Source organism: Embiotoca jacksoni, unplaced genomic scaffold (genome assembly GCF_022577435.1).
Source record: "Embiotoca jacksoni isolate LCO1_2020_lvr unplaced genomic scaffold, fEmbJac1.0.p SCAF_4, whole genome shotgun sequence".
NCBI lineage: Eukaryota > Metazoa > Chordata > Actinopteri > Embiotocidae > Embiotoca > Embiotoca jacksoni.
The window spans coordinates 14,930,594-14,956,512 of record NW_027185392.1 but is presented as its reverse complement, the minus strand read 5'-3'; the positions used below and the strand labels follow the sequence as shown (position 1 = coordinate 14,956,512).

At 40.3% G+C, this 25,919-nt stretch overlaps 2 protein-coding genes across 5 annotated transcripts in view; one reads left to right on the top strand and one right to left on the bottom strand.

The window, feature by feature from the left end:
• Positions 1-25,919, top strand: part of lrba (LPS-responsive vesicle trafficking, beach and anchor containing) — a 189,042-nt gene that overhangs the window by 91,986 nt on the left and 71,137 nt on the right. For 3 of the 4 annotated variants that reach the window (XM_069166599.1, XM_069166598.1, XM_069166596.1), the window contains exons 36-39: positions 712-878; positions 14,655-14,779; positions 19,443-19,586; positions 21,433-21,569. In XM_069166599.1, coding sequence (XP_069022700.1) covers positions 712-878; positions 14,655-14,779; positions 19,443-19,586; positions 21,433-21,569 — 573 coding nt within the window. Of the gene's footprint in view, positions 1-711; positions 879-14,654; positions 14,780-15,093; positions 15,109-19,442; positions 19,587-21,432; positions 21,570-25,919 lie in introns of all 4 variants that reach the window. The other variant, XM_069166597.1, reaches the window with a different exon arrangement.
• On the bottom strand, positions 22,653-24,459 carry mab21l2 (mab-21-like 2). Its single transcript, XM_069166601.1, has one exon. The coding sequence runs from the start codon at positions 24,100-24,102 to the stop codon at positions 23,023-23,025; it is 1,080 nt and encodes a 359-aa protein (XP_069022702.1). The 5' UTR covers positions 24,103-24,459; the 3' UTR covers positions 22,653-23,022.

The following is a 25,919-nucleotide window of genomic DNA, read 5'->3' as shown; positions in this document are numbered from 1 at the left end:
ACTGGTAACTTTGGGAGAGCACGTTGTATTTGTTCAGCAATGCTTTCGGGTTAATAGTTACTGTGTGACTGTATCAGTGAGATTGTTTAAGTTTAATTTGATAAGAAGAGTGATATACAGCCGATGCTGCATTAATAATCAAATTAGTTTTTATTCTTACTTTGGCCTTCATTTGCCTCAGTAGCTGTACTCAAAACAGACGAAAATGTAAATGCACCCCTGCAAGCCTTTACTAAACTGAGCACCTGTTTTTATTTCTGTCCCTTCACTTATCTTCAAGAAGAACGTCACTTCAAAACAATTCTTTCAAAGTAAGCCGTGAGTGCAACATGAGTATGCAATGGAAATTGGTTATGAAACAGAGATTGGAAATCAAAACACTGTTTCAAATTATAGCTGTTATTTTCAGAAGGTGTTTTTGTTCCTCTGTCGCTGCCGAGTTCAAAGGCCCATTCTGATAACAAATTTAGACAGAGAAAAATGTCCTCCCTGTGGATTGTAGGTGTCGTGTGATTTGGTACGCCGGAGGGCTTTAGAAAAAACATGTCCACTGTTATTAATCAACGACAATGACACGAGGACAGAAATGTCCCCACGCTTTTCATTTGGTGCCAGTAACTGTATTGTTCCGTCCTCTAGACCTGTTTTTGTCTGTTATGTACCGACTTGCAAACTGTATAACATTTTTTTTTTCTCCCCTTTTTCTTTCAGTCTAACTGTGCTCAGTACGCAGCAGACAAGCGAGATGAGGAGAAAATGTGTGACCACTTGATCCGAGCAGCCAAGTACCGCGACCATGTGACAGCCACACAGCTCATCCAGAAGATAGTCAACATCCTGACTGACAAACATGGAGCCTGGGGAAACTCTTCCATAAGGTAAAACCAAAGCTATGTCAAAAGTAAATTTCATTTTTTACATTATTAAGTCATTTTCTTCTTTCAATCGACAATTTTTTTCACAATTGTGAAGATGATTTTGATTTTATTGTGACAGGGAAAAAGATCTGAGGTGCTGTTACACTTACACACACACACACACACACACACACACACACACACACACACACACACACACACACACACACACACATTTATAGTACATTAATGTTGAATCCATTCTTTATCGTTGTCATTAGTTTGTAGATGTTTATTTCATAGATTTAAAATGAAAAATTGTGTAGAAATCCCTTTAATCATGAGGATGCACCTGTTTTGTTTTTTTCCTTTTATGAACCATGTTCATTGCATGTAATTTTCTCAGCCTTGAAAATTATTCAAATCACAGTAATGGTTTTAATCTCATCATTATCTTTCTCATCCCCCAATACTCATGACTTTGATTAAATTAGATCTCTAAAGGTGAAAATGTCAGCTGTGGGTTGAATGATGCATTGACTTGGGAGAGAGATGAAAGCCGTTTGAGCAGCTCAGCTCCCATTAAGAACAGAGGGAACCTTATCCTCTGTGTTTGTTTCGCCAAATAGGCAGCCCAATCCAATGCAGCTATTCCCTAATGATGGCTGTTTGTGCAGGTAGTGTGTAATGGTGAGCCGGAGAGACGGCTGCTGGCTCACGCTTGTTAGGCTGAACCAACTCTCCAGAGACTCGTCTGGCGAGGGTTCGTTTGCTGTTGGATCACAAGTCCATCTCTGGCTGCCTTTGTTTTCCTTTTCTATTTGTTTCTCTCTAATATCAGGATGTGGTGTATTATTTGTCATATTTTTCCTCTCTTGATCCAGTCTCCCTCCCTCCCCTGCCTTCATCTCGTTCCTTCTGTTCACATCCTTTTTTACTCACACAAGGCGAAGCCATTTACTATGGATATTGTGTTGTACGAGCCCTGGCTAGAAAAGTCACCCCATTACCGGTCCTTTATGCCGTAGCACTATTGATGGTTTTCCTAATGGCTGCCGATGGGCGCAGGGAGCCATTGGCACTGGGCCTTGGAGTGCAGCGCTCTTTTAATAAATCACAATCAGTCTTGTGCCATTACATCAATATTTTTGGTCAATTACTGTGAAGGTCAGGTGGTGCAGCTTCGCACCAGAGCCCGTGGTATGTGGGCACTGGAGAAACATCTGGTGCTGCAAACGAACAAGGAAAGGCAAAACCTCCTGCACACCTATGTATACCTGCAGGCATCCTAATGGAAGAAATGTTCTTTCCCTTTTACCACTTACACACACACACACACACACACACACACAAAACATGTGGTGCAGCAACATCCCTGCCCGTAAATAAGAATGGGAGGGGAAAAACGGATACACACCATGAAACCCACAGCCTTTTTCCAGCTGTGAAAATGAAATCCAGGAACACAAAGACAATACGCGGCTATGATTACGTCCTTTTGTTGCCTGGGTGTAAAACCCAAGACTTCCTGCTCACACACCATAAAAACGTATTCCCCAAAGTTTCCATTCAATAAAGAGTCTGAAAATGAAAATATTATTTTCTCACAAGCTGATGGGAATTGTTGTTTCCTCACAGCAGGCATCTAATATCTTCTGACACAGTGTGACCTGCTTGAATGCAATTTGTGTCTTAATATCCAGCTTACAGCGGCGCTGGCCTCTGGAGAGAAGAGGTGTTAGGTGATTTTCCCTTTTCCATTCCCCTACCGCTTCGTCTTTTCTCTTTCTTTCTGCTCTCTCTCTCTTTCACGACATTACAATTTCTTCTCTTTTCCCTTACTCCTTGTCCTTTGGTCTTTCTTGTTTCACTTTCTACTTCAGCTGTATCACCGAGTGTCCAAGGAGGATTCCCTGCACCAGACAAAAGCCGTGTCTGTCGTTCCTATGCCCTTGTCTGTCATCTAGTGTCAAGATGTAGGCAGATCCACAGCCAGACAGAGAGCGAGGCTACCTGTTCATCCATGCATTTCTGTCCCAGCACCTTGAGACTCAGGTGTGCAACATGCCAGCCTGCTGTCTTTTTAAGAGAGGAGAAAAAGTAAATGAATGGCTAGCAAGACGGCCACAAATGAAACAACTGGCTGATATCATTTTTTTTTCTCACTCTCCCTGTTTCCTCTTTTTTTATTATTTTTATTTTGATCTGGGGTCCGCTGAGCATCCAGCCTGCTGCGGTGTTTATTTGGGTCAGGAATCATCCTTCATGGATATGACACCTAGACAAAGTCGACAGACAGAGAGGGGAGATGAGGGTAGATGATGGAGAACGCCAACTCACAGTCTCTGGGGCATACAATACTCTCCTCTTTTCCCCCCTCTCATACCTTCTCTTTATTGCATTCTAATAGGCTGACTAATGTACCATGGAAATTCACTCTGGATGCAAGAAGCGGAGAAAGTAAAAGGAAGGCAGCTGCAGCTGAGAAAAGGTTGGAGTGTGATGCAGAAGCACTGCGCACACTTTTTTTTTTATCCAGAGCTGCTGTTGACAATCTATTGATGTCGCCGGTTTCTCTGAGGCAAACGCAAACATTATTCAAGATGAAGAATCAGGTTTGCATCAGCATCCTTTTTATTTCTAGTTTACCCCAACAATCCTCACCTACAGGCCCTGAAAACACACACATCTCCAACTCCTCTCCCTCTGCTCCTCCTTCCTCATATAAGCAGCTCATTTTCTGCAGCACCGCTGCTCTAATGGACGCCCTTAGGGTAGAGGCTTCCCAGCCAAGGGACATCCATCTTTTGGCGTGTCACACTCCCGCCCGGCAAAAAATCTTTGTGATGTGCACTCCAATTTTTCATCAGTAAATCAAATCTTCCTTCCTTCAGAAAGACGAATGCTTTAGGGTTGGAGTGTTATAGAGAAAATCAATGCTGGCAAAATTGAAACAGTATGCCCCCGTATTGATCGGACTTGTGAGATCGAAAACCAACAGCTTTGTAACTGTTCCACTGGACAGTTAGCTGACCTGTAATGGACAAACTATTGATATTAGCATTACTATTTTATCTTGTACTACGTCATTTCACCAGTGCACTATTGGGGGAAAGAAGCTGCAGCAAAATATCCTCAGTGTATCCCAGAAAAGGTTTTTTTTTTGTCCTTCTTTACAGCTAATGACACAGCCGATGACATCAAATGCTGTGCACACAAAATACTGTCGAGGGTTTGTCTTACTATTTATCTATATCATCTTCACATATGACACTATGAACACAGTATTTATATAAAATTTCCTCAACTTCCTGTTATTTCATTAGGAAAATAGCTTTTGTAACACACAATATCCCCATTTGATGTACAGCATTTTATTTGATGCATAAACTGAATCAGGAAGTAGTATTTTATATACACGCACATTTTCCACTACTTCGTTCTTCTTTATTCACCTGCACTAACCTCACTAACCTCTGCTGCTTGTTATTGTTGCAACCAACAGTGGCTTTCATTAACAAATCATCTCTCAATTAGTTTAATAATTTATCGTCCAAAAGCCCCAAAAAAGGGATTTCTTCATATTCCTTAGATATGCGGTTCAGATCAAATGAACCAGTAATCCTAATTATGAAGGTATTTACGTTACAGAAGAACTCTTTACAATCAAAAACCCTGAACTGATGAAGGTTTGCAATTCTTGCTTGATATTAACTCAAACAATGAAAACATCAAAACTGTTGTTTTCTATATTTTCTGTAAACTGACTAATTGAAAGACTAATTGTCTGAGTGTAGCACGTAATGCAATTAATGATGGTTTTCAATATGTGTTAGTGTGTTGGTTATTTTTTGAATTATTAATCAAGGTATCATTTAGCCTATGAAATTGCAGAACAGGGTAAAAAAGCCCATCACAATCTCTGTCCAACTTTTAATCTTCACATGTCTTGATGTTTTGTCTAAGCAGTAGAACAGTTTATTAGTAGTAGATATTCAGTTTATGATGACATAAAACAAAGAAAAGCAGCAAATTGTCATATTTAAAAGCCTGGAACACCGAAATGATTCCTTGATTTTTTTTTTTTAATTAAAACTTTGTCAGATATTTTAAAAATGAGATATTCTTTGATCAGCTAAACTTGTAATCAAAGGTATTATACTATCATGTAAAATTCTAACTCCCATCTTATAACCAAGATAGTGTGGTTTGATCAGATTGGATTGGCAATGGCATCTCGCTGATGACATCAGCAAACACCACTAGTCTGATTCAAATAATACTGAAATATGATTACAGGAAAAACTTCAAAGGACCACAAATAAGATCACATAATCTAATTGAAATAACGCATTTTTATTTTAATTTAATGTCCCCATCACTTATGAAACCGTTGGATGGCCCTCAATTAATTGGACTGCAGCACTACTGCTTGTTGCCTTGTTAGTTCTTTAGTTTTTTCCTCATTCGTTGATCTTCCTCTTTTAATTTGCAGCTGTAAGACCCTCTCAAATAATCAGTTATACTCTCAACATATGGAGTTATGCACAGTGAGTACATTCATGCTCACTCTGTATTTTTTTTGAGAAGCCGTGGCAGCCAGATTTATCTCCACTTGTATGCTTTCATTCCAGACTTAAATGACAATTATGATACATAATACTGAAGGTAATGCATGTGTTAACGCCGAGGTCTGCACAATGTCTGAGCTGCCTTGCGTGTGTGTTATGGACACACTATACATTACAACTGCACTGGTTCTGTGGATGCAGAGCTGAAAAAGGAAATGGGGCTCCAGCGTGTCAATGGAGATTATAACCATAGGAAACAAGAACATAACAGTTTAGAGTACACTGACTCTCGGAAATGCATGACACGAGAGGGGCAGGAAGACAGACAGACAGACAGAGAGAGGGAGGGAGTTGGATGGAGCAGAGGATGAGAGCGAGAGATATTTGTTACTGAAGGATCAAAAGTTGAGATGGAGACAAAGACAAGACAGGGCATTTTTCTAAGACATCCTTTCCTCTTTCTTCGGTATACACTAAACTGTAGTGATGAGGGATTGCACAAATCTGTATGTAAAATGTTGAGAGCGTGTCTTGTTTGCTGAATGGAAAATTCTGCAGCTGTGGACTTATCTAACCATCAGGTTTCCTTTGTTGCTGTTGTTTGGGAATAGAGTAAACGCTACGGCTGGATCCCCAACCTTTCCTAATTCTGACTTTTAGCGTTTATCGTAGGCTTTTCCAATTAGATTCAACCCCACCATTGGACAGAGCCATTGATTATTATTTGTATTTTAATCTTCATAGTTTATCTTTTTTTTTTTTTTTCCAGTAGTAATTTTACAGTCACAATTTCAACAAAACAAAGTCAGGCTGATGGTTAAATTGCAATTAAGTAGATAATCTATAGGATAAAATTGCATTGGTTTACATTGAAGACATCCATTAATTTGTATGGAACGTGTCATTTTTAATGGCTTTCTGGTTTCCTTATAAATACTTTCAGTCTAAACACAAACATGACCCGCTGTCCTGAGCATTGGCAGCTGTAGCAGTGCGCAGCTCCCGTCTCATCTGAGGCAGAGACAGTTGTTTCCTTTAGTCCAGATCCCAACTACTTCAAAACCAATTAGCTGGGGCTTGAGTTGTGATCATCCATCTGCCTTGATATACAGTCATAAACATATAGCATAAACATACTACGCGAAGCAATGCAAGGCTGCCTTCAGTTATGTCCGTCTCTGTAAACGAGACTCTCTGTATCACGCAGACGTCTCCTGCACCTCAGTCCTTAAACGGATTTAACATAAAACCCTCCACTACATTAATCACAAAGTCTTGACACGTGTCTGGGACAGAAAAGTTGCGACTTGGACAAAAAAGATGTTCCTTAAATCTCTGGGGAGACTCTTCACGTTTGACAGACGTGCGTTCCATCAGTTACATAAAATAACGTGCCACGAAGGCCCTACCATGCAGTCTGGCTCATGGATATGAATTAGAATATGGCCTTAATGATAACATTTACCTCGACTGTATATACAGTACAGTGGCTGGGCCTGTAAGGAATAGTAACAAAGTGTCATGGTGAAACATATTAACAGCTGATGATGTCCATATGTTAGCATGGTTAAGTGTTGCAGCATGGACCGAGACTCAAAAATTACACTCAGTAGATCATTTAAAATGACAACAAATGCTTAAATTTAAATTTGTACTTTTACATGCATGTAGTGGGTACCAACCTTTTTTAGAGCTATATTTCTCCAAAACTGGAGAGTGTTCACCCAATTTACTCTAACTCATTCAAATCATTATAGCCTCCTCTTTAGGTCTCTGTACAGTATCTGTATTGTCTGTCCTCTTCATAGCAGCTCAGAAATGTACCAGAATACTAGTTATGAAGTATGAAAGAATCCCATTTCAGGAAGACCAATTACACCATTGTACCTCCCTGCCTCGCTGCTCACAGCAAGGCAGGACTCTGTAGCAACTATCAGATTTATGAGTTTCATATACCCTTAAGAAAGTATATGGCCTTGGTGGAGGAAGGTCACGATAAAAAGGTGCTGATCAATATCTGAATGAAAAGCCATTTGGGAAGTTTTTAGGGCTTTTTCTTCTCCCTCCTTTTTCCCTGGATGCAATATCTGCAGAGTATCGATTGTCCGGGGCCAGTAGTTAGTCAAAGGCTATCTCCTTTGACTAACCCCTTTGCAGCGTGTCAGCCACCCCCCCTTCTTCCTCTTGATAGATTGGTATGCTTCCAGCCACTGTAATTACACCCCGGGACCAGCAGGTCATTTATTTTGCTACTTTCAACATTCGCCCCCCCGCAAAAAAAAAAAATCGCCTTTATCTTTCGAATCCAGCACTTTCGTGTACAGCTAAAGCAGAAAGAAGCCACATAAAACATTGGTGTTGCCTGCTGTAGTATCATGAAGACTGAGGATCGTCCTGTACTCGTAGATCTTCAGCTTTTATTCTCGCTGTAGATTTACTTTACACCCCCCTCCCCCATCCCTATGACTTAGTTCAAGTTCAGCACCAACCCTTAGAGGATCAGACCAGAGGAGTTCGATGTGTAAGCTTTGTGATCTGAAGAATTGATAGTGATAATAGATAAAGGGGCTAAATGAGCACTTTGTTCTCCCCAGAGGGAAATAATGCTTCAGCAGTTGAGATTCAGAGTTGCACACTTAAAAAAAATAAAAATTTGAAAAATGTAATTCATTAATAAAGTCCATGTACTTTAGGTAAACCTGTACTATGAAATGCAATCCAATTCAACAATTTATCCATGAGGTGTTAAGCTAAAATACACAAAATGTCTATATTCAAAATTTACGAGGGAGACCTTTGTGTGGGTGGAAGCCGTTGTTTTGTTATTGCAATTTGTGCTATTTTTTACATGAAGAGATAACTATATGCCCATTATAGTTAGACTGTTTATTGCTGCACTTGACATAACAGACACACACACACACACACACACACACACACACACACACACACACACACACACACACACACACTGAACTATCAATGCTGTAATGGGCTCAGCCATATAATGGAGAGAGGGGAGGAGCTGCTCATGAATAGCAGACAGCCCCAGATGAGATCGTGGAGTATTGTACTTGTGCAGGACGCTGAAACAAGAAACACAACAGACTCACTGTATATAAAGAGCGGAAGGAGAGCGGACATTAATTATTTGTTTATTATATAGTAAAGCATCAGGAAGCCCCCTTTTTTAACAAGGAAGATCGGTATGATTTTATACATTTTGTGTAGTTTAAAAAAATCATAAACAATACAGAAATTTCTTTAAAAAAAAAAGAAAAGTTTAGAATCTCATGTTTTTGTGTTTTAATGTCCCCCAGTTAGTTTTGACATTTGAGGTGCAAGGTTAAACATGGCCCCATGATTTTGTTTTAAATGGGAACCCTTAGACTGAGAAAAAAAACAAAAAAAACCTTCCCCAGACTCCTAATCTCAGCTGACCTTGAGCTTCTCCCGTGTTTTTCTTTTGGGGTGTGCTGGAAACGTGGGTATGTGTTCAGATTTGTCACGCCATTCAAGATCAGCTCTGAAAGCTAGAGGTCAGAAGATTATTACAATGGGCCAGTAATGGCAGAATTATGCAACTGCAGTCCAGTGGATGCCCTCATTACCTCGCAGTGGTAGTGATAAATGGCCTTAAATGCATGTTGTCAAAATCCCAGGAAAAATGTGACTCTTCATCAAAAATACAGATGGTACCACTTCAGCGCTGTCGCAATGGAAGTCTGTGTGCACAGTTTAGTACGTAGTTGATACTTGGATGATATTGATGAGGCAAAAAAAGGGAGGCTATTTTAAATTAAAGAATATAAATATTTTTGGAGTGGATATAGCATGCACATCACAGTATGTTAAGCAGGCCTGTCTTTGTTCAATATTTACTGCCTTACTCATACAACACTTTTCCTTTTACCTCCCATGAAATCTGATATAATTAGTGTCTAATCGTCTGGCCTTTGTTGGTGAATTTACACTCAGTGTAATTGCTGCTAATTGGAAGCCTCATACGACGCTGGTGGTAATTAGGGCTTGATTTGCATTATTTCATTTGGCTGCATTGCATTGTGGGGAGTCTGCAGCCTTTCGCCGTCCACCCATGGGAGTACTTTGATCCTTGCAAGCTGGTGATGTTGCAGAGATGTTCTCTCTTTTTTCAGATCACTTTTTGAAAGCTCTTGGATGAATTGGAGTTAATTGGGAGGAGTGGTAGGTGCTTGTGTTGTCTCGGTAATGAGAGTGTGAGCGCTCGTGTGTCTTAGCAGCAAATTCAGTGAAAAGGGAGTGAACACGAGGATTATAAAAGCAAAGCATGCGAGTTTTAATTTGAATTCATTTTCTTTCCACTCATATGAATTCTTTCATTGGATGTTTTTATAGAATTTTCTTTACAAATATGAAATAATGTTGTATTTAAGTTAATTAAAAACAGACAAATTAAAAGACTTAATTCTGTGATTTATAGTGAGGATGGCCAGCGTTGTACGCAGACCATCATTTAAGGAGATAAGATGGAAATATTATCGTGTCTGTGACCCCAACATTACCTCTGGTAAATCTCGTAAACAACATTAGCTGAGGCAAATTAACATACACACATGTAGTTGGTTTCCTGTACACCTCATTGGAGTGGGAAGGATAGGCATTAATGCACATGTAGAAAATCACTCTGGCACAACTTAATCATACCAAACAATTTCAGTGGGAAGGTATTTGGTCCTGTTTCATTTTAATTTGAGTCTGGAGATCCCATCGAGGCGATCCCTGCCACTGTTTGACAAAGAGCCTGCGTTCCAGCAACCAGTCCTCAACATGACAAATCCTCAATCTACTCCTCTCCCGTTTCTTCTAAACACATGGTTTATGCAAATCAAAGCAAAATGATCTTGGGGATAGCAGCAATGTTTGAGCAATTTGAAAGCTGCCAATAGGGGCTGGCATTAATATAAAATAAGCAAGGGGGAAAATCTCCTGTGCATATGCAGGTCTCATTGACTGTACCCAAATTAATTTAGCAGAAAGGTTATGAATGACTGTTTGTGCCAAAGTGCAGTCGCTTGTAGTGATATATGAAAGCATATCCACTCGGAATATCCTGCTCGCTATGATAAAGGTCATGTTATCATTTACATACTGCTTTGATGCTTTGAATGTAAACCTATGCAAGGTCATATTTTCTTTACCTCTCCATGTTCACCCATTGTAAACTCTTGCTTTCCCAAAATGTTTTTTTAAAAATAGTAATGATAAAAATCAGGAAGGAAATTGGATGTGTTTCTTGTTTGAATATCAGTTTCTTGTATCAAGCATTAAAAGGTAAAGATTATTTTTAAAGACTAAACCTAGTGAGAAAACTGGAATGCATCCGTCTCCAAACAGTCCTGTCTGAATTGATTTTGATGGATGGCCGTCATTTGTTCTTGTCACCAAATGAACAATGGTACCATTGAAATCGCATCGCTATCAAACTTTCAGGACCTGCAGAGAGAATCTATTAACATGTTTAATCTGTCCGTTTGATAATCATGAGGACTTTTAGGGCCTCATACACAACTAGGGAACCCCACTAATCCCAATAATATGTGATAATTAACAGGAGTGACTTGGATTGGCATTGTTTATTTTGGGATTCTTAATGCCAGATTAGTGTTTCATTTAGGATAAATTTAAAGATTAAGTACCCCCTGAGGGAAGCTGGGTTGGTGTAGTAGGAAACTGTAACAGTAAATGCAGAAAAGTAAAGAAAAAAAATCCAGGCAAAGAAATACTTTATACATACATTGACAAGTGCTTTAAAACGATGTTCAGATTATGTAATTTCAGTCATTAGCTGTCATATAATGTCACATTTCTTGAATAACTGTGCTTCTCGCTCGTTATTTAGGGAAAATGCACCCATGTGTTTGGGAATAGTTTATTGTAGAGGACATAGTTGATGTAGCTCACTTAACGCTCCACTTTTGTAAACGCTGTTCTTTTCGAATAAGCATTTCATGAATCCTAAACCAGCTTTCATACGGAAAACTCCTAGCAATCAGACCATTTGTTTTCTATGTCACCTAACCATGCCACATCTACTTGAACCTCTGCTCTGTTTTGATGTAAATGGAGAATTTATAAACCTAATTTAAATCTGAAGGAGCCCACCAGTAAAATATATCCATGGAGTGGTGTTGATGGTTGGTGTTGAGTTTATTAGATTACAGGCGGAACTGTTTTGTTAACTGATTTGGGAGAAAGAGCATCAGGGCCACATGAAAGGAGAAACCTGTCCTCTGTGTTGGTAAACGTCCTCAAATTTATAACTCCAGAATCCTGAAGAGCATCCCAGACATGTTTCAAAAGGAGAAAGGAAAAAAAAAAGAAGGTAATTTGTATTTACTACCTCGCATAAAACTCCTCCAGACCCTGTTTCGTCGGTAGCCAATGTGGTCTACATTAGAGGTGTGGCTCAACATTTTCTCCCTAACTTGCACAAACACAGAGCCTCGTGTAAGGCTTGTAAACACTGATACACACATATATATATATATATATATATATATATATATATATATATGGAAGTATGAAAAACACACACACACACACACACTCAGTCACTCACTGCCTCAGTGTCTCTCCAGCACTTTCATCGGCTGACAACAGTCACTTCGGGCTTAACGAGCGAGGCCTTCCAGACACCTTTTATGACCGGACTAATTACTAATTACACAAGTGGTTGGCGTGAGCCGCAGCACAACGCTGGCCTTTTGTTATATTAATTGTTGTTATTTTGAAAAATGGCGCCTCAGTAAATTCTGCCAAGGATGCCCTCGGAGGATGGATGAGCTCTGAATAATTTATTATCTTTGTGGAAACACACTCAGTGTGTGGTATGGGGGTTGCATAGCGCTGTACATCTCCATTCTTGTTATGGCGGCACGCTCATCGGGGATTGATGACGAGGTATCTTTCATCGTCCGTCCACCTCTTCTAGCACCCCATTATTAGGACTTTCACCGTCGCCTGTTCATGGTGCGCTGGATGAATATGACTGGCAGAGGTAGTATCCCCCCTCCCCTCACTCCCCACCCTCCACCCCCCACCCAATGCCATGACTAATTATTGCAGGCTTTGCTTCCCCTTCTGATGGATTAACGTGTATTGTGTGAATCAGACAGATCCCCACCTTCCATGAGATGAGAGACGAGTGCATCCAAATTCTAAGCTCTGCACCACGCACAACCTCGATAATTATTTTCATAGATGAATACCATTGCAGGCAGGATGATGAAGTGGCCATTTGCGTTTGGAGACTATCACATGCAAACACGGAGCACGGCCTTTGTCACTGGCGAGAAATCTGTTCCTGCACAGATCTGTGTCCCGAGCGTCTTTCCAACTTGCATTCTGCACACACCACCATACACCCTCTTCTTAGTCACGGCTCTGAATTTCATCATTATTTCAAATTTGACACTTTACACTTAAACATTTCTTGTGTAGTTGTTTTTCTATGCACTGAAACAAATTATCCAGACTTAAAGTCTGAGCAGCAGCCAATCTCCACTCTTTTGAGACCAATTTTATTTTTATTTTTTTTGTTCAGATAAATCAAATAATCAATGGTTTTCATTAGCCCGGACATACGTGGTTTTAAAGGACCTGCTTGGAAATTGTATTTATTTTCTTGCGTAAAGCTCCTTTCCCTTTTAGAGGCCCCTGTGTGATCATTGGTGTTGGACTGAAGATTTGTGAGGAGCCCCCGGCCAGAGCAGCATTCGAGAGTAGATCACATAATATATGCCGGGGTTCTCCCGTCATAGCCTATGCCACTGAAACTGTAAACTGTGTCTTCCTACAACTTTCACTTTTACAGGATACGCTGCAGCCACTTATGAACAACCTGGTCATGATTTTAAAATTTTGCTTATAAATATTTAAATGCCGTTTTTTTCTTTTTTTTTAATTGCTTTTGACGGTCTTGTTTCAGTATTGGTGAGTTACATTATTTCACTTTGTTTATGGGTTTCAAGGGTCAGTGTACTCCGAGGTTAGTCTGTGAAAAAAAAAATCTATTAACATTTATTTTCACTTTTCACACACCAGAGGAATGAATGGAAACCATGCACAGTATTTCACTAACCACAATAAATTGTTGCAGCAGGTTTTAGGTACATATACCAGTGGAACAGCTACCTAAACCCAACTCCATTACAACATCACCTGAATCCCAGACAAGGATTTCCTTATTTCCGAAGTGTTTTTCTCATGAGAACATTTAGTTCAAGTGAAACGACTGTTTGACTCAAGTCAGACAGTCAGGATTTAGTCTCACTAAAGACCCAAACCTGCATGTTGTTTTTTCCTCCCTACCTGAGTTGTTAATCATTAACATGTTTCAAAGCGCCTTTTTACATTTAGTAGATTTTCATGCAGCGTAATTGACAGTTAGAGTTTAGTTTAAAAAAAACAACCCCAAAAAAACCTTAAACCATCAAAAAACTAAAATGCCGATTTGATTCCAAAAAAATAGTTTTCCTATGTGCCTTTAAGCTTTGGTTAATGAATATTTTTAATTTAAATGAAATTACTTTCAAAACCAGAAGTGATAATTCATTATAGATGGGTACACAGCATACATGCACAATCTTATATAGTGGCAAGTCCTCATTAAAAGTTAACACTTTCTTTTCCTTGAGAGCAGAATGATTTACTGACCTGGCCTGGTAAAGGGAGATGTAAGCTGGAAAGAAAAATGGAGGCTATAGACATTGATTAATATTGGTAATGCTATCTACCCCCTCCTCTGTGTTTGTAATGGCCTTCTCCTTATCCTGCAAGCCATGAGTCCTGACAAGAAGTATCCTGCTGGGCTTGAAATGAGCCTCGAATGGAAGCACGTGCCAAAGAAGTGCGTGGAAAATGATCACGCTGTCATTTGCTCAGTTCACTGTGATGCTGCTCGCTCAGTCCACCCTCTCAAAGATAGAGGGAGAAGAAAGGGAACACCTTTACCCCTGAGATGAAGATAGTGTCATTGTTACGAGCAGGGCTACAATTATTTGAGGCCTCGGCTTGTATATAAGTGAATGTTTTTAAAGAGTGATTCTGAGGGTTAAAAAAAACCCCTCCAAACACAATGCTGGCTTTATGTATGCTTGCTCGGACCAAGTGCTAATGCTGGGCTGCTATACCATGCTGGCTGGTAATTGCTAACACATGTGCTACTACCTCTGTCTCGTTGCAGCCGGCCGAGGGAGTTCTGGCGCCTGGACTACTGGGAGGACGATTTAAGGCGGCGACGTCGCTTCATCAGGAACCCCTTCGGATCCAGTCACTCAGAAGCTACGCTCAAAGCCGCGGCCGAACACGGTCAGTCCGGTCTGCCACATCTGCCCACACCTGTCTGTTGTTTGCACGCCCTTTCTTACTCGCTTGGTGGTAACACCCGGTACAAGGCAATAAAAATTAGTCCTCCCTTTGCAATAAAAGATTTATTGTACCACAGCACACAGTAAAATATCACCCGCATTTGAATTTCATACAGACAATTTCTGCCTCCCATTAGAGCTGGATTAGTCAGTGTGTTCGCTTGCTTTATTCAGGGAATCAGTGTTGAACAGAGAGGTTATGAATAACATGATATATGAAATTTTATGTATTCTTTTTCCTTGGCTGCGTAACAGTGGCAGGTATCAGTGGTAAGTAACATTCACACCCCCTCCTCTATTTTTTCCTTTGAGATTTTTTTTTTTATGCTTCTCCTTGCAGGATCATTTTCCACATCATAAATATTTATCTTTTCTAGTCAAAATGAAATGTATTTACAGGTGTATAATTCCAGTGACCTATATATCTGAAATATTGTTAAACAGTAATGAGTTATATTGGTTCTTCAGGTCACATTATGCCAGCAAAACAGAAATTCCAGTTTACCAAGTGTCGTCATTGTGCTTTAAGCTTATCAAAGAAAAAAAGGACAATTAAATGTGGTTTCATGAATATTCAAGATATAGATTTACAGCATTAATGTCTTTTTTCCTTTAGTATTACAATAGGCCCAGTCAATTTGTCATTATTATTTGCACTTATTTTTTTCTGGTGCAAATTTTCAACAAACCCTGTTTGATAACAACTTGAACTCCCAGCAGTCGCCAACAACCCAAATATGTAAATCACATATTTCCCTGTGTTAAAACCAAGAGTTGTATTTCTCATTTGAAATGCGTGTAAACCCTCATTTCGGCAAATATCCTGGACACACCAGGGTTCACTATCACTGTGCTGGTTAATGTAGACACACTTTGACAATCAATTACTCTTTTTTTTTTTTTTTTGCCCAGGACCAAAAAAAAATGTCCTCAATGTGTCACCTGCTAACGTCCCCTTTAATGTGACATCATTCCCAAAGACAAACGGCAGGTGTGACAGGAGTCGATACGAGTATGATCTAAAAGCATTCAGTGTTTGGGATCCCAGGATCCTGGAAGACTTTTGATCTGCAGTAATGGCTGCAGTGTGGAGGCAGCTGGAGAGCGAGGCCAGAGTCCAGCTGCTTGCTGTTCTTCTGCAGCAAGCCTCTGAATTTTACTTTGTTCCCATCATGATTCCTCCATGTTTTCCCTTCAGCTATGTCATGACAGAGAACAGACATACTACTTATGCTCTGTCATTTCCTTCATTTTGTTTTAGTAGGAGAGAATACATTGAAGGAGTGAGTTGATTATTCAGCTATTTGGTCTGGTATTACATTTTATTCCGAATTTTTTTCAGCTGATGTGCTGTATATATTTATCACCGGCGGAAGAAGACAAATTTCTGCAAACAACATTTGGTTTCAAAGTCAAGTCTGTGTAAAAATAGCCAGTGGCCAGCTGTGGCAAGGGTATGCTACCTCCGGAGAGTATACTGCCTGACTGAAGTATGGGAATATATCATTAAAATAACTCCCTGACATTGAAGCCTGACGGCATCCATTTTCTGATGTAACCTTTCGTCTTGTTTTAGTCGACCCGACATTTGTTACGGAAGTGCGGCTCAAGATGAGAATGCAGGGCTGAGTTTTCAAACAGAGCACAAAGGTCATATCTGGCTGTAATTATATTCATCAGATGCAGAGGGGAAAATGCAGTCTCACTCCTTAAGAAAATATTTAGTGGTAGATCAAGCATGAATTTACCTGCATTTACTAGCTACTTGTAGCAGTTCTTTTCAAATATCACGCTGATCAGCAAATTAGAAGTAATCAAAGAAAATTAGCATTATTAGCTGGTGATAAATTGTCACAGCATTTTATTTTTCCTTTTAAAGAGAAAGGGGGAACATCTTGCATGTCTTTTCTGGAAACCTGCAGAAAAATGTGCATTTCTGTTTTAAACTTATAGACAACTGTTATCATTCATACTGCGCCAACATTACTTCCACAGGAGAGCGTGTGGCTGCCAGTAGGCTTGAGTAGGCTGCTATGTATTTATGGCTGGAAAGAACCATCTTTTCTGGGGATTGATTTGGTCTGGTCCGGGGCCCGTGTACCAGAGGTGGCAGAGTAAATACCTAAAGACTAATGTCTCTGTTCTGGTAATCAATACTCGCCTCATGACCACACTGCTGGCTACGCTCCCGTTAAAAACAAATTTGTTAATTCTGACAATTTAATTGCTGTGACCATGCATGCCTGGAGTTGTATAAGCAGGTAGTTGAACCTCTCAGTTGGGGAAAATGGCTCCTGGAAAAAAGTGTAACCTGTTGGGATTTCTGCACGTTTCTGCTCCCCGTGCGATGAGTGATGTGGATTGAAGTGTCCGGGTAGTTTTTTTTGTTAATGTAGCACTTCAGCTATTTGATTAGATTGTTCATCACTGTCATTTTTTTTTTTTTTTTTAATTATGCTGTAATTTAAATGAGTCACTGTATATTTCAACAAGTTGATGATAGTTATAAATTAAAATCGAAAGATTTATATTTGTTTTTAGCTCGATGCTTTTGGGGTTGTTAGTTTATATTAGTATTATTTAGAATACTTTGAGTTAATTTGAATTAATTCAATATTTTGCTCTCACAAACCTGGATAGATGAAGTCCAGCTGTTGAATGTTTGTATACTAAAGCTGAACTACAGGTTCATGAGTTAGCATGTAATTCCCCAGCCACACACACACACACACACACACACACACACACGCGCGCGCACAAGCAAACGCACGTACAACACTACTAAAAACTCAGGGTTGTCAAAAAAATATATACAGGATCTACTGGAGTAACAGGAAGTGTGAGGAGTTAGCACGTAGCCTGTCACTTAGCTCCACATTTCTTGTATGCATCTTGTGATAAATGACATAACTTTAGTCAAAATAGCTTTTCTTGCTCTTGAACACACTCAGCAAAAACAATAGGCTGACCGGTCATTATTTTTTGCTGCGCTCACTTCAGTGTATATTACACTGAGGGCGTTATTAATAACTTGAGTTTTAGGAGTAAGGTCTGATGGTACATGTTGGTACGATCGTAATATTGGGACGAGATTTGCTGAGCATGCGATGCATAGATGTTCAAATACATCTCTGTTTTTAAGCTCATCTGACAAGTCCCCTGTCCACTCGCTTGGTGCGAATACAATGGCATGTGGTACGTATTAGAGGAGCTGGTAGTAATTTCAGTGCTGCTAACTAAAGAATCCTCCAGGGAGGCTTAATTACAGGAAGGCCATTCTAAATATCAGTGAGCTGCATATTTTCCATGACAAGAGATTTTTTTAGCCTTGCTTTTCTGTTAGTTTCAAAGTATATAGCTACATGGTGCGGCTGTGCATTTTTAGGAAGTGCAACTGATCTCCCCTCAATCCAGCCTGATGAAGACAAAAAAAAAAAATCCACTGGATATGTGTTCAGTGACTCGTAGGATTGAGACACTGTTACCTTTACCAGAAAGCTGGATTGCAACACAAAGACACACAGAAGCAGTAAAGGTGCTCACTGTGTTGCCAGCTATGTTTACAAATGGGGAAGAGTTGCCAGGCAGTCTTTGTATTGTGGACTTGTCTGTGTGGATCTTTACCATGCACCGCTGGGAAACGCAGGGCTCTGTACATTTTTTTGCAGATTACCATTTTTCTTAAATAATCCATTTGTCATGTTCAGTCAAAATCAAACTGGGCAGCGTGCGACCATCCTTTTGTTTAAATATGCTGGGACATTCTTTAAGTGAAGGGGTGTTTGTAATGATGCATGGTCAAAAATTGGCTAAATACATTTAAGTTTAGGGTTATGTCTTTTGACCATCACATTTTGTTAGCCTGCTTGTACGTAGGTCTGCAAGTATGAAAATGCAGAGCAAGTAAGCATAGCTCTGAACTGTTGAATTAAGGTGAAGTAGCTGTGTTGATCTTTGTAAATAGATTTATTGGCTGGTAAACACACCAAGTTAATACTAAACTTTGAAGGCTGACAAAAATACAATGCCAGGTAACAATTACAAAATTCACAACTTACCTTGATTTACAAAGTAGTATTAAATTGCTGAGCGTTTGTGAAAAGTTGTAAATTAATCCTGTTCTGAAAGTAAAACTAAAGATTATAAATTTGTTTTTTTTATGAGGCCAAGGATAATCACCAATTTTAACAGACAGCCTTCTTTGTATTTACTAGCTGTGGCTTACAGCATTGTGGGGAAAAAAGCTAATAGGTATTTTTCGAGTGCAACCACTTTTTCTGATCATTGTGTAATGTGGATTGAAAAATAATTTGCCCATTATCTTGTTTTACTGTTTTTAAAGGTTGTGTATAATTATTGAATTTAAGTGTGAATCAGGCTCTTTTAAGAAGTTTTAGTTAAAAAAAAAAAAAAAGAAAAAAAAAAAGTGCTTCAAATGTGTCATCGAACTCTGCCATGAAATAAAGTTTAGCAAGTTTGCTTTGCGGTAACCTACAAGATGAAATTCAATAAAAAATTACCTCCATTTATACGTACGTACGTGACTTGATGCTGTATAATGGATTAAATGTAAAATAAAAGAGACCTTTCCCCCCCCCCTCTAGCCTCCGAGGAGGATATTCTGAAAGGCAAGCAGTCCATCAGGAGTCAGGCTCTGGGAAATCAAAACTCGGAGAGTGAGATGTCACTTGACGGAGACGATGACACCCTGTCGTCTTTAGAGGAGAAGGACCTGGAGAACCTAACTGGTAAAGAAGCAGCTCATCTTCTTTGTCTCTCATACATGCCTCTCAGTCCTTCTCACCTCTCCCCGTCCTGCTGCGTTGTTTTTCTTCTTTCAAATAAAGAAAAACTAATATTGTAATTCATCCACATATGCAATTCTACTGTTTTGCTGCGCTGCCCTCTTTTATCTTCCCTGGCAGCGTATGGCAGGTTTTGTAATAAGAATTTGCTGTTTTGCTGTAATATTGTTGTGCTTTGTTTTCGACTTACTGTTGGTTTAAATGTTTGAAATCACAGACTCCTTATGAACAAAAAGAACCAGCTTTTTAATAAGCATACATCACTTTCTTAGAGTCCAGTATTACACCTCTGGCACCACTATCCTAAGAGTGCTGGTGCAAACAGTGTCTTCATTTTTCTGTCTCTGCCACTGGAGGTCTGCTTTACAAACATTGCCTACACCGAGGCCTGAGTAGCAACTCCCCAAACATTTTTTTAATCCAGCAATAGGAGTTTATCCCAGGATACTGCTTATATGTTGAAATGGGACATTGTGATTCAAGAAAAGCAGTTTTGCTTTGGATAAAACCTTCAAATCCCCTCCCTGCATGAGCCGGATCAGAAAACTCCAACACGGATTCAATTTTATCCAATTCACAATGTTGCCATGACCCTTTTTTTTTTTTTTTCTATATGTCTATTATTTAAATAATCTTAATTAAATATCATATAGTCTGCTAATCGGATTGCAGTGTAATCTGCATCTCCTGCAGTGACAGGCCCAGCAGACTAAAATGCAGTAATGGGGCTCAGAGTGCTATTAAAATAATGCAGCTGGTTGACAATGGGATTAAACCGTGAATCCTGTCTAATAAAGTGATATATATACAGCGAGAGTTGCGTTGAAGTTGTCGGGAGAGCTTCAGCTTCTCCTCTTAAACAGCTGTCTGCTCCAGGTGTAATTGAATGTCTTCGAGTGAACGGAACAAAAAAAATGTTATTTTAACCCACGGATAACATGTCAGCGCTCACGGGGTTCACGAGAGGCAGAGGGGATGAGGGGTGTGTGTCTGTTTATTCCATCCGTTTGCACGACTTGTAGCAGAGAGCTCAGGGAAATCAAGCCCGTAGCTCTGCAGCACATCTGCAAATACAATGGCTCATATGCGCAGAGCCGGGCAGAGCTTCCATCCACAGCTCCCCTGAGCCCGGCTCTCATTGTCATACTGGCATAAATTAAGATTGATGGAAGATCAAACACAGCTTTTCCAAAAATCCCGCAATCAATGGATTCTGACTGAAAGTCACTTCTGACAATTACAGCTCAAAATACAATCGTTATCATTTTAAAAAAAAAAATTTTTTTTTAGCGAGTTTTAGACTTATTTGGCCTTTGGTATGGTAATATTTAATATGAATGTTTTTGTCTTGGCGTATCTTGAATTTATAAATTAATTTCAGATTTTCAATTTCAGATGCAAAGTACAGTGATTTTAAGTATAGCCGAAGCATTTAGAATTTAATAACACTGCAGCTCATTATGTAAAATAGTTGTATATTAACATTGGCATTATTGGCAGATTGAGCCTCAACTTTGAAATTGTCTTTTGCCTATTTCCGTACCATCAACTTTCCACGTGAGTGAACCACGTCCAGGACTCAAGTTGCGTTTTTTTTTTTTTTTTGTGTGTGTGTGTTTTTTTTTTTAAGTTTTCTTTTCAGGCATTAAAGTCAGTTGTTGCATTTTCTAATTTCTTTGCACCACGTCGACTTTTTCAAAGCTGTGGAAAAGGCTCCGTCGTGTCTCTCTGTCACTGGGAGAGGACGATACCCTGCCTGTTTTCTGACTGGCGTCCCCCTGTCCTCCAGGCCCGGTGAACGTGAGCACCAGCGCCCAGCTCGTGGCTCCGGCTGTGGTGGTGAAAGGCACCCTGTCCATCACCGCCTCCGAGCTCTACTTCGAGGTGGATGAAGACGAGCCCGGCTTCAAGGCCATCGATCCAAAGGTAAGGGACTCGAGCTCCATTGATCACGTGTCAGATTGTCACTTATAGAAGCCACGCTCGAATTTCCTTGTAAAGCTTCACGCAGGCTTTGATATGAACACTGACAAATGGGTTTTGTGGTTATAGCTTATCAATTTAAAATGAGTAAAAATAAAAAAAAATAAAAAAAAAAGAGGCCTGGTTAGTTGTTTTCCAAGTGCGTCTAAACATCTGAAAATATTGTGTCGATGAGGCCGTTGTTGAAGTTACAATGGTATTTGAGCTGAAATATTATTTACAGCCTGATGATTTTTTTTTTCTTTATATTTTTCGGTTTGAATATATCCGTAGTTGCTATTTTTTTTAATTCAACTTTGAATTTTAATTTTGTCTTTAGAGTAAAACATAACGGCAAATAGATTTTCCATTCATCCATCGTTACCCTTTTTTAGCTCTGCAATAATTTTTTTTTCTACTGTAAGCAGTCATCAAAAATTAAAATGACATCTAAAGTATTATGCCCTGATTACAAATAATAAACACTTAAAACTGGACTAATACCAAACAACAGAGGACTGCTGACCTACAGGTGGTTGTTTGTGCAGAAGCTGCAGCTTAACACTCAGTGAAATGATTTATTCATAAGTAGGTGTGTTTTTGTATTTAACCATGTTTAACTTCATTAAAAACATTTCGTTGAAATATTATATTTAAATATAAACCTGATGTTAGGCGTCAAACTACACAGCATTATCTAAAATCAATTAAGTAATCAGGTTCTTGGTTTGCTGCAGGCCTTCTGCTCGTGCTGCTGTTATAACAGGGAGCAGGGATGCTCCCAGGCCTATATCTTAACACGAGTCCGTTGATTTACATTCATTTGAAAATCCTTTCAAGCCTGTGAGCACTGTAAAAATAACTTATGGCCTCAATTCGTCTGAGCTCACTCGTTTTGGAAAGAAATTTGCAAAAGCCCTTTTTCCCTTTTCTTTTATTGACCAGTATCTCTTACTGATTCTCCTCTTCAGACATTTTCAAAATAAAATGCAACAGCTCTTCCTGTCACCTCAGCTGTCAAAACACGTCAAAAACACGAGGCCAAGTTGTAATTTAATTCGCAACATTTTATTAACATTTCTTTTTAAGTCACATAATGAAAAAAATTTACTTGGCACGCTACATTTTATTCTTTCACTTAACGATTTTGTGCATATATTTAAATAAAAGTTTATTCACTTTGTGAAAACATTTAAAGAAGACAACTAAAAAGGTATTACATTTAGTTGAAAATGTACCTTAATTTTCTCTCTGGCAGTGGCCCAATTGCTCCATTTTTTAAAAAGGGGTTTTGTGGTTTGTTGGCTGCATTATTTTGTTACTGTTTTTTTTTCACATTGCTTGGAGACTCGGTTGGAGAAAAGTCTTGTAAGTTTTTATCCCAAAATGTCTCTCGGCGCTGTCTCGACAATTCAGTTTATAATTTGTCCAAACTTTTAGCGTTGGTGAGGATTTCCCTCGCTAGTCTCCAAGTCTGCTTAGCAGCAGCCTCCAGGGCTGAGTGAGGCTTTCCCTGAAACAAGTCCAAGTTTGGCAAGAAGTAGTGGGGACATCTGCGGCACTGCAGACAGGATATGAGCTGCAGCAGGATGCCATTGAGCCGGTCTCCGAGGCAAGACTCGTCCCAGTCGGTCTCTCTCGGGTGCTTCTCACACTCGTACAGCAGCAGCGTCTTCATGTGGTAGTTGTGGAGCGGCTGTCCCGGCAGCTCCAGGTGACGGTCCCTCAGCGTCTTCAGGATGGACAGACACTTCTTCCTGCAGCCGGCCATCAGCAGCCGGTTCTCGGCCTCGCTGAACTGCAGCACCCAGGCGTCGCTTTCTGCAGAGCTCTGCTTCCCCGTTAACGAGTAGCACTCTTTGGAGAGGAGGTTAAAACCCTCGGCTTTGACTTCTGCTACCCGGTTTGGACCGGGCCAGGGGATGTGGGGCATGGGCCACTGAGCAGCACTGCGAGGCCAAATCCCTGTGCACTTGAACGCGGGGGTGATCTGCACCACATACCTCTCTCTGATCCGTAGTTTGACCTCGCTGGTGTCGGCTACCATCTTTACCACGTCGCGGTAGCTGCATTTGTCCACGGCCTGTGCCACCAGAGTCTGAAACCTCGAGCGGATCTTCCTGGCCGATAGGTAGCCCGAGGCGGTAATGAACTCGACCCACAGCGACATGCTCCTTTTACGGCCATCACTCAGCTTCAGCACCGCGCAGCCGGGCAAGGAGCCGTCATCCACAAAGTTGAACACCCCCATCTGGTTGAGGTAAAGCACCACCTCAAACTCATTGGGGGCTATGACCTCCATCCCCTCATAGCGCGCGTCTATCTCACTGAGGGAGCTGATAAACCGGGGCTCCTGCACTTCCACCTCTTTCAGGACATCCGACACCACTTTACAAACCTCCCGTATGGTCTTCGCAATGGCCGCTTTGCGCGCTTGGCATCTCTCGTTGTAATATTTGTTTAGCTGGTAAACCAGCTTTGCCTGCGTCGCAATCATGTTTGGGCAGAGGTCCGGGCTGTACACCGGAGAGTCGCAGTAAGTTGACGGATCCAATGCTTACCGGTAAAGCCAGAGGCAAATGCTTCCCGTGCAGGAAAAATGTGTAATCAAAGTTTTTTTTTTTTCTGCTATTGCAGCGGATGGACGTCAGTGTGAGGAGGAGGAAACGGATAGGGTGCAACGTAATAGCCTGCTAAATATCAGTCCAAGTCATGAGCACTTCCAGTACGGCTGAGAAGATTCATATTCAGGTTGTGGGTCACCATCCGTGTCCTGGACTGCAGGCGCTAAAGGCTAAAACACCGTCTGTGACCACTCATCTCTTCTCGCTGTTATTCTCTCCTCTGCGCCCCCGCTCACTTTTCGTCCTCACTCAGCTTTGAGCTGGATTTGTGTAGTTTATGAATGGTTCCTTTAGAAGAGTGAAAGGGGTCGGGCTTCTCTTCCTGCAATCATGTGCAGAGCTGTCAGTGCAGGCAGCCAATCAGAGCAGCCAGAGGTGCACAGGTCCTGCAAGAGAGCTCCAGTCCGCCTCAGCAGCTCCTGGGCGCACGGTGCTGCCCGCTGCTCCCGAGTCGACACAAGGAAACACAAACCTTTAGGTTTTCACGGGCAAGTGCCGGTGTAGACTCTAAGCCGGTAGTAAAACATTTTTTTTTTTTCCCCCAAGACGAGAGCTGCTCTTTACCCGCAGTTACGCCGGATGCGTATTTAGGATTAAGATTTGACGTGTCTTAAACTTGAGATATGCTTTTATTCTGCAGATAAATCGCCCTCTCTTTTCTCTCAGCTTTTAATTGACCGTATTTCTTTTTATTTTACTTCGGTTTGTAAGTCTCAGTTATGGCAACATTTTCTTTATTAAGAGCAAGTTTTATTCCTTCTCAACCCTGGTTTATGCAGCACGTCCTACTTTTTTTTTTTTATTTTATTTTTTTTAAATCATTTACAGCCGGCTGCGGTGACTTGATCTTGAAAGTCTCTTTTACGGAATGAAGTGTGTTTTACCTCTTTCGAATAAGACGTCAAACGTAAGGTACGGAGAGCTGGTCACATTTCTGTGAATTAAATGAATAATACAAAAATATTCATGGCATTCTTTTTTATTTCCTATCTACATATGAGATCAGTTCCGGTCTCCTTTTATTTTATTTGTTGTCACATTTATCTCAAATTGTATATATTTTAAAAACTAAGCCATACCCTGATTATTTTTTACAGTGTTGCGTTTTGTGTTTTGTTTGATTAACATCGTTATCTTCGCGTAGGTCTACTTTTAAAATAAATGTGTCGCGTGCACCTGCAGCTTATAGGCTCAGAAGCTCTTGAGTTAGTTTGGCCTAAACTATAAACGGACGCGATCGGACAAATTGGACGTTTAATCCACCCGATAAGCTTTCGAACTGATGAATATCTAATTTTATTGCACATTTTGAATGTTATTTTCGCGGCTAATAACTGACAAAAGACGTGTGTCCGTTGCTCCCCTCACACACCCGTTAATTTGCGCGTGTTTGTCGCCATGAACCTTGTCCTGAATCCTGAATAATTTAAGGCTAGGTTGTTGTCACCCAGACCTCATGCTGGAGTACTAAAGAAGCCATCCTCCCTCAGACAAGGGGCTGTGGTGTGAGACATATGTAGACATGTAAGCACGGAGGAAAACTCAAATCCTGCAGTGAAAGCCACGTGCAGTATTTTGTCCCAAGTGTTGCTGCAGCATGTGACCTCTCCCACGTTCCCTACTCCAGTGAACAGGTCGATGTTATCAAAGATGTCCACTGTGAAAATAATTTAATTGAACATTCTGTGCA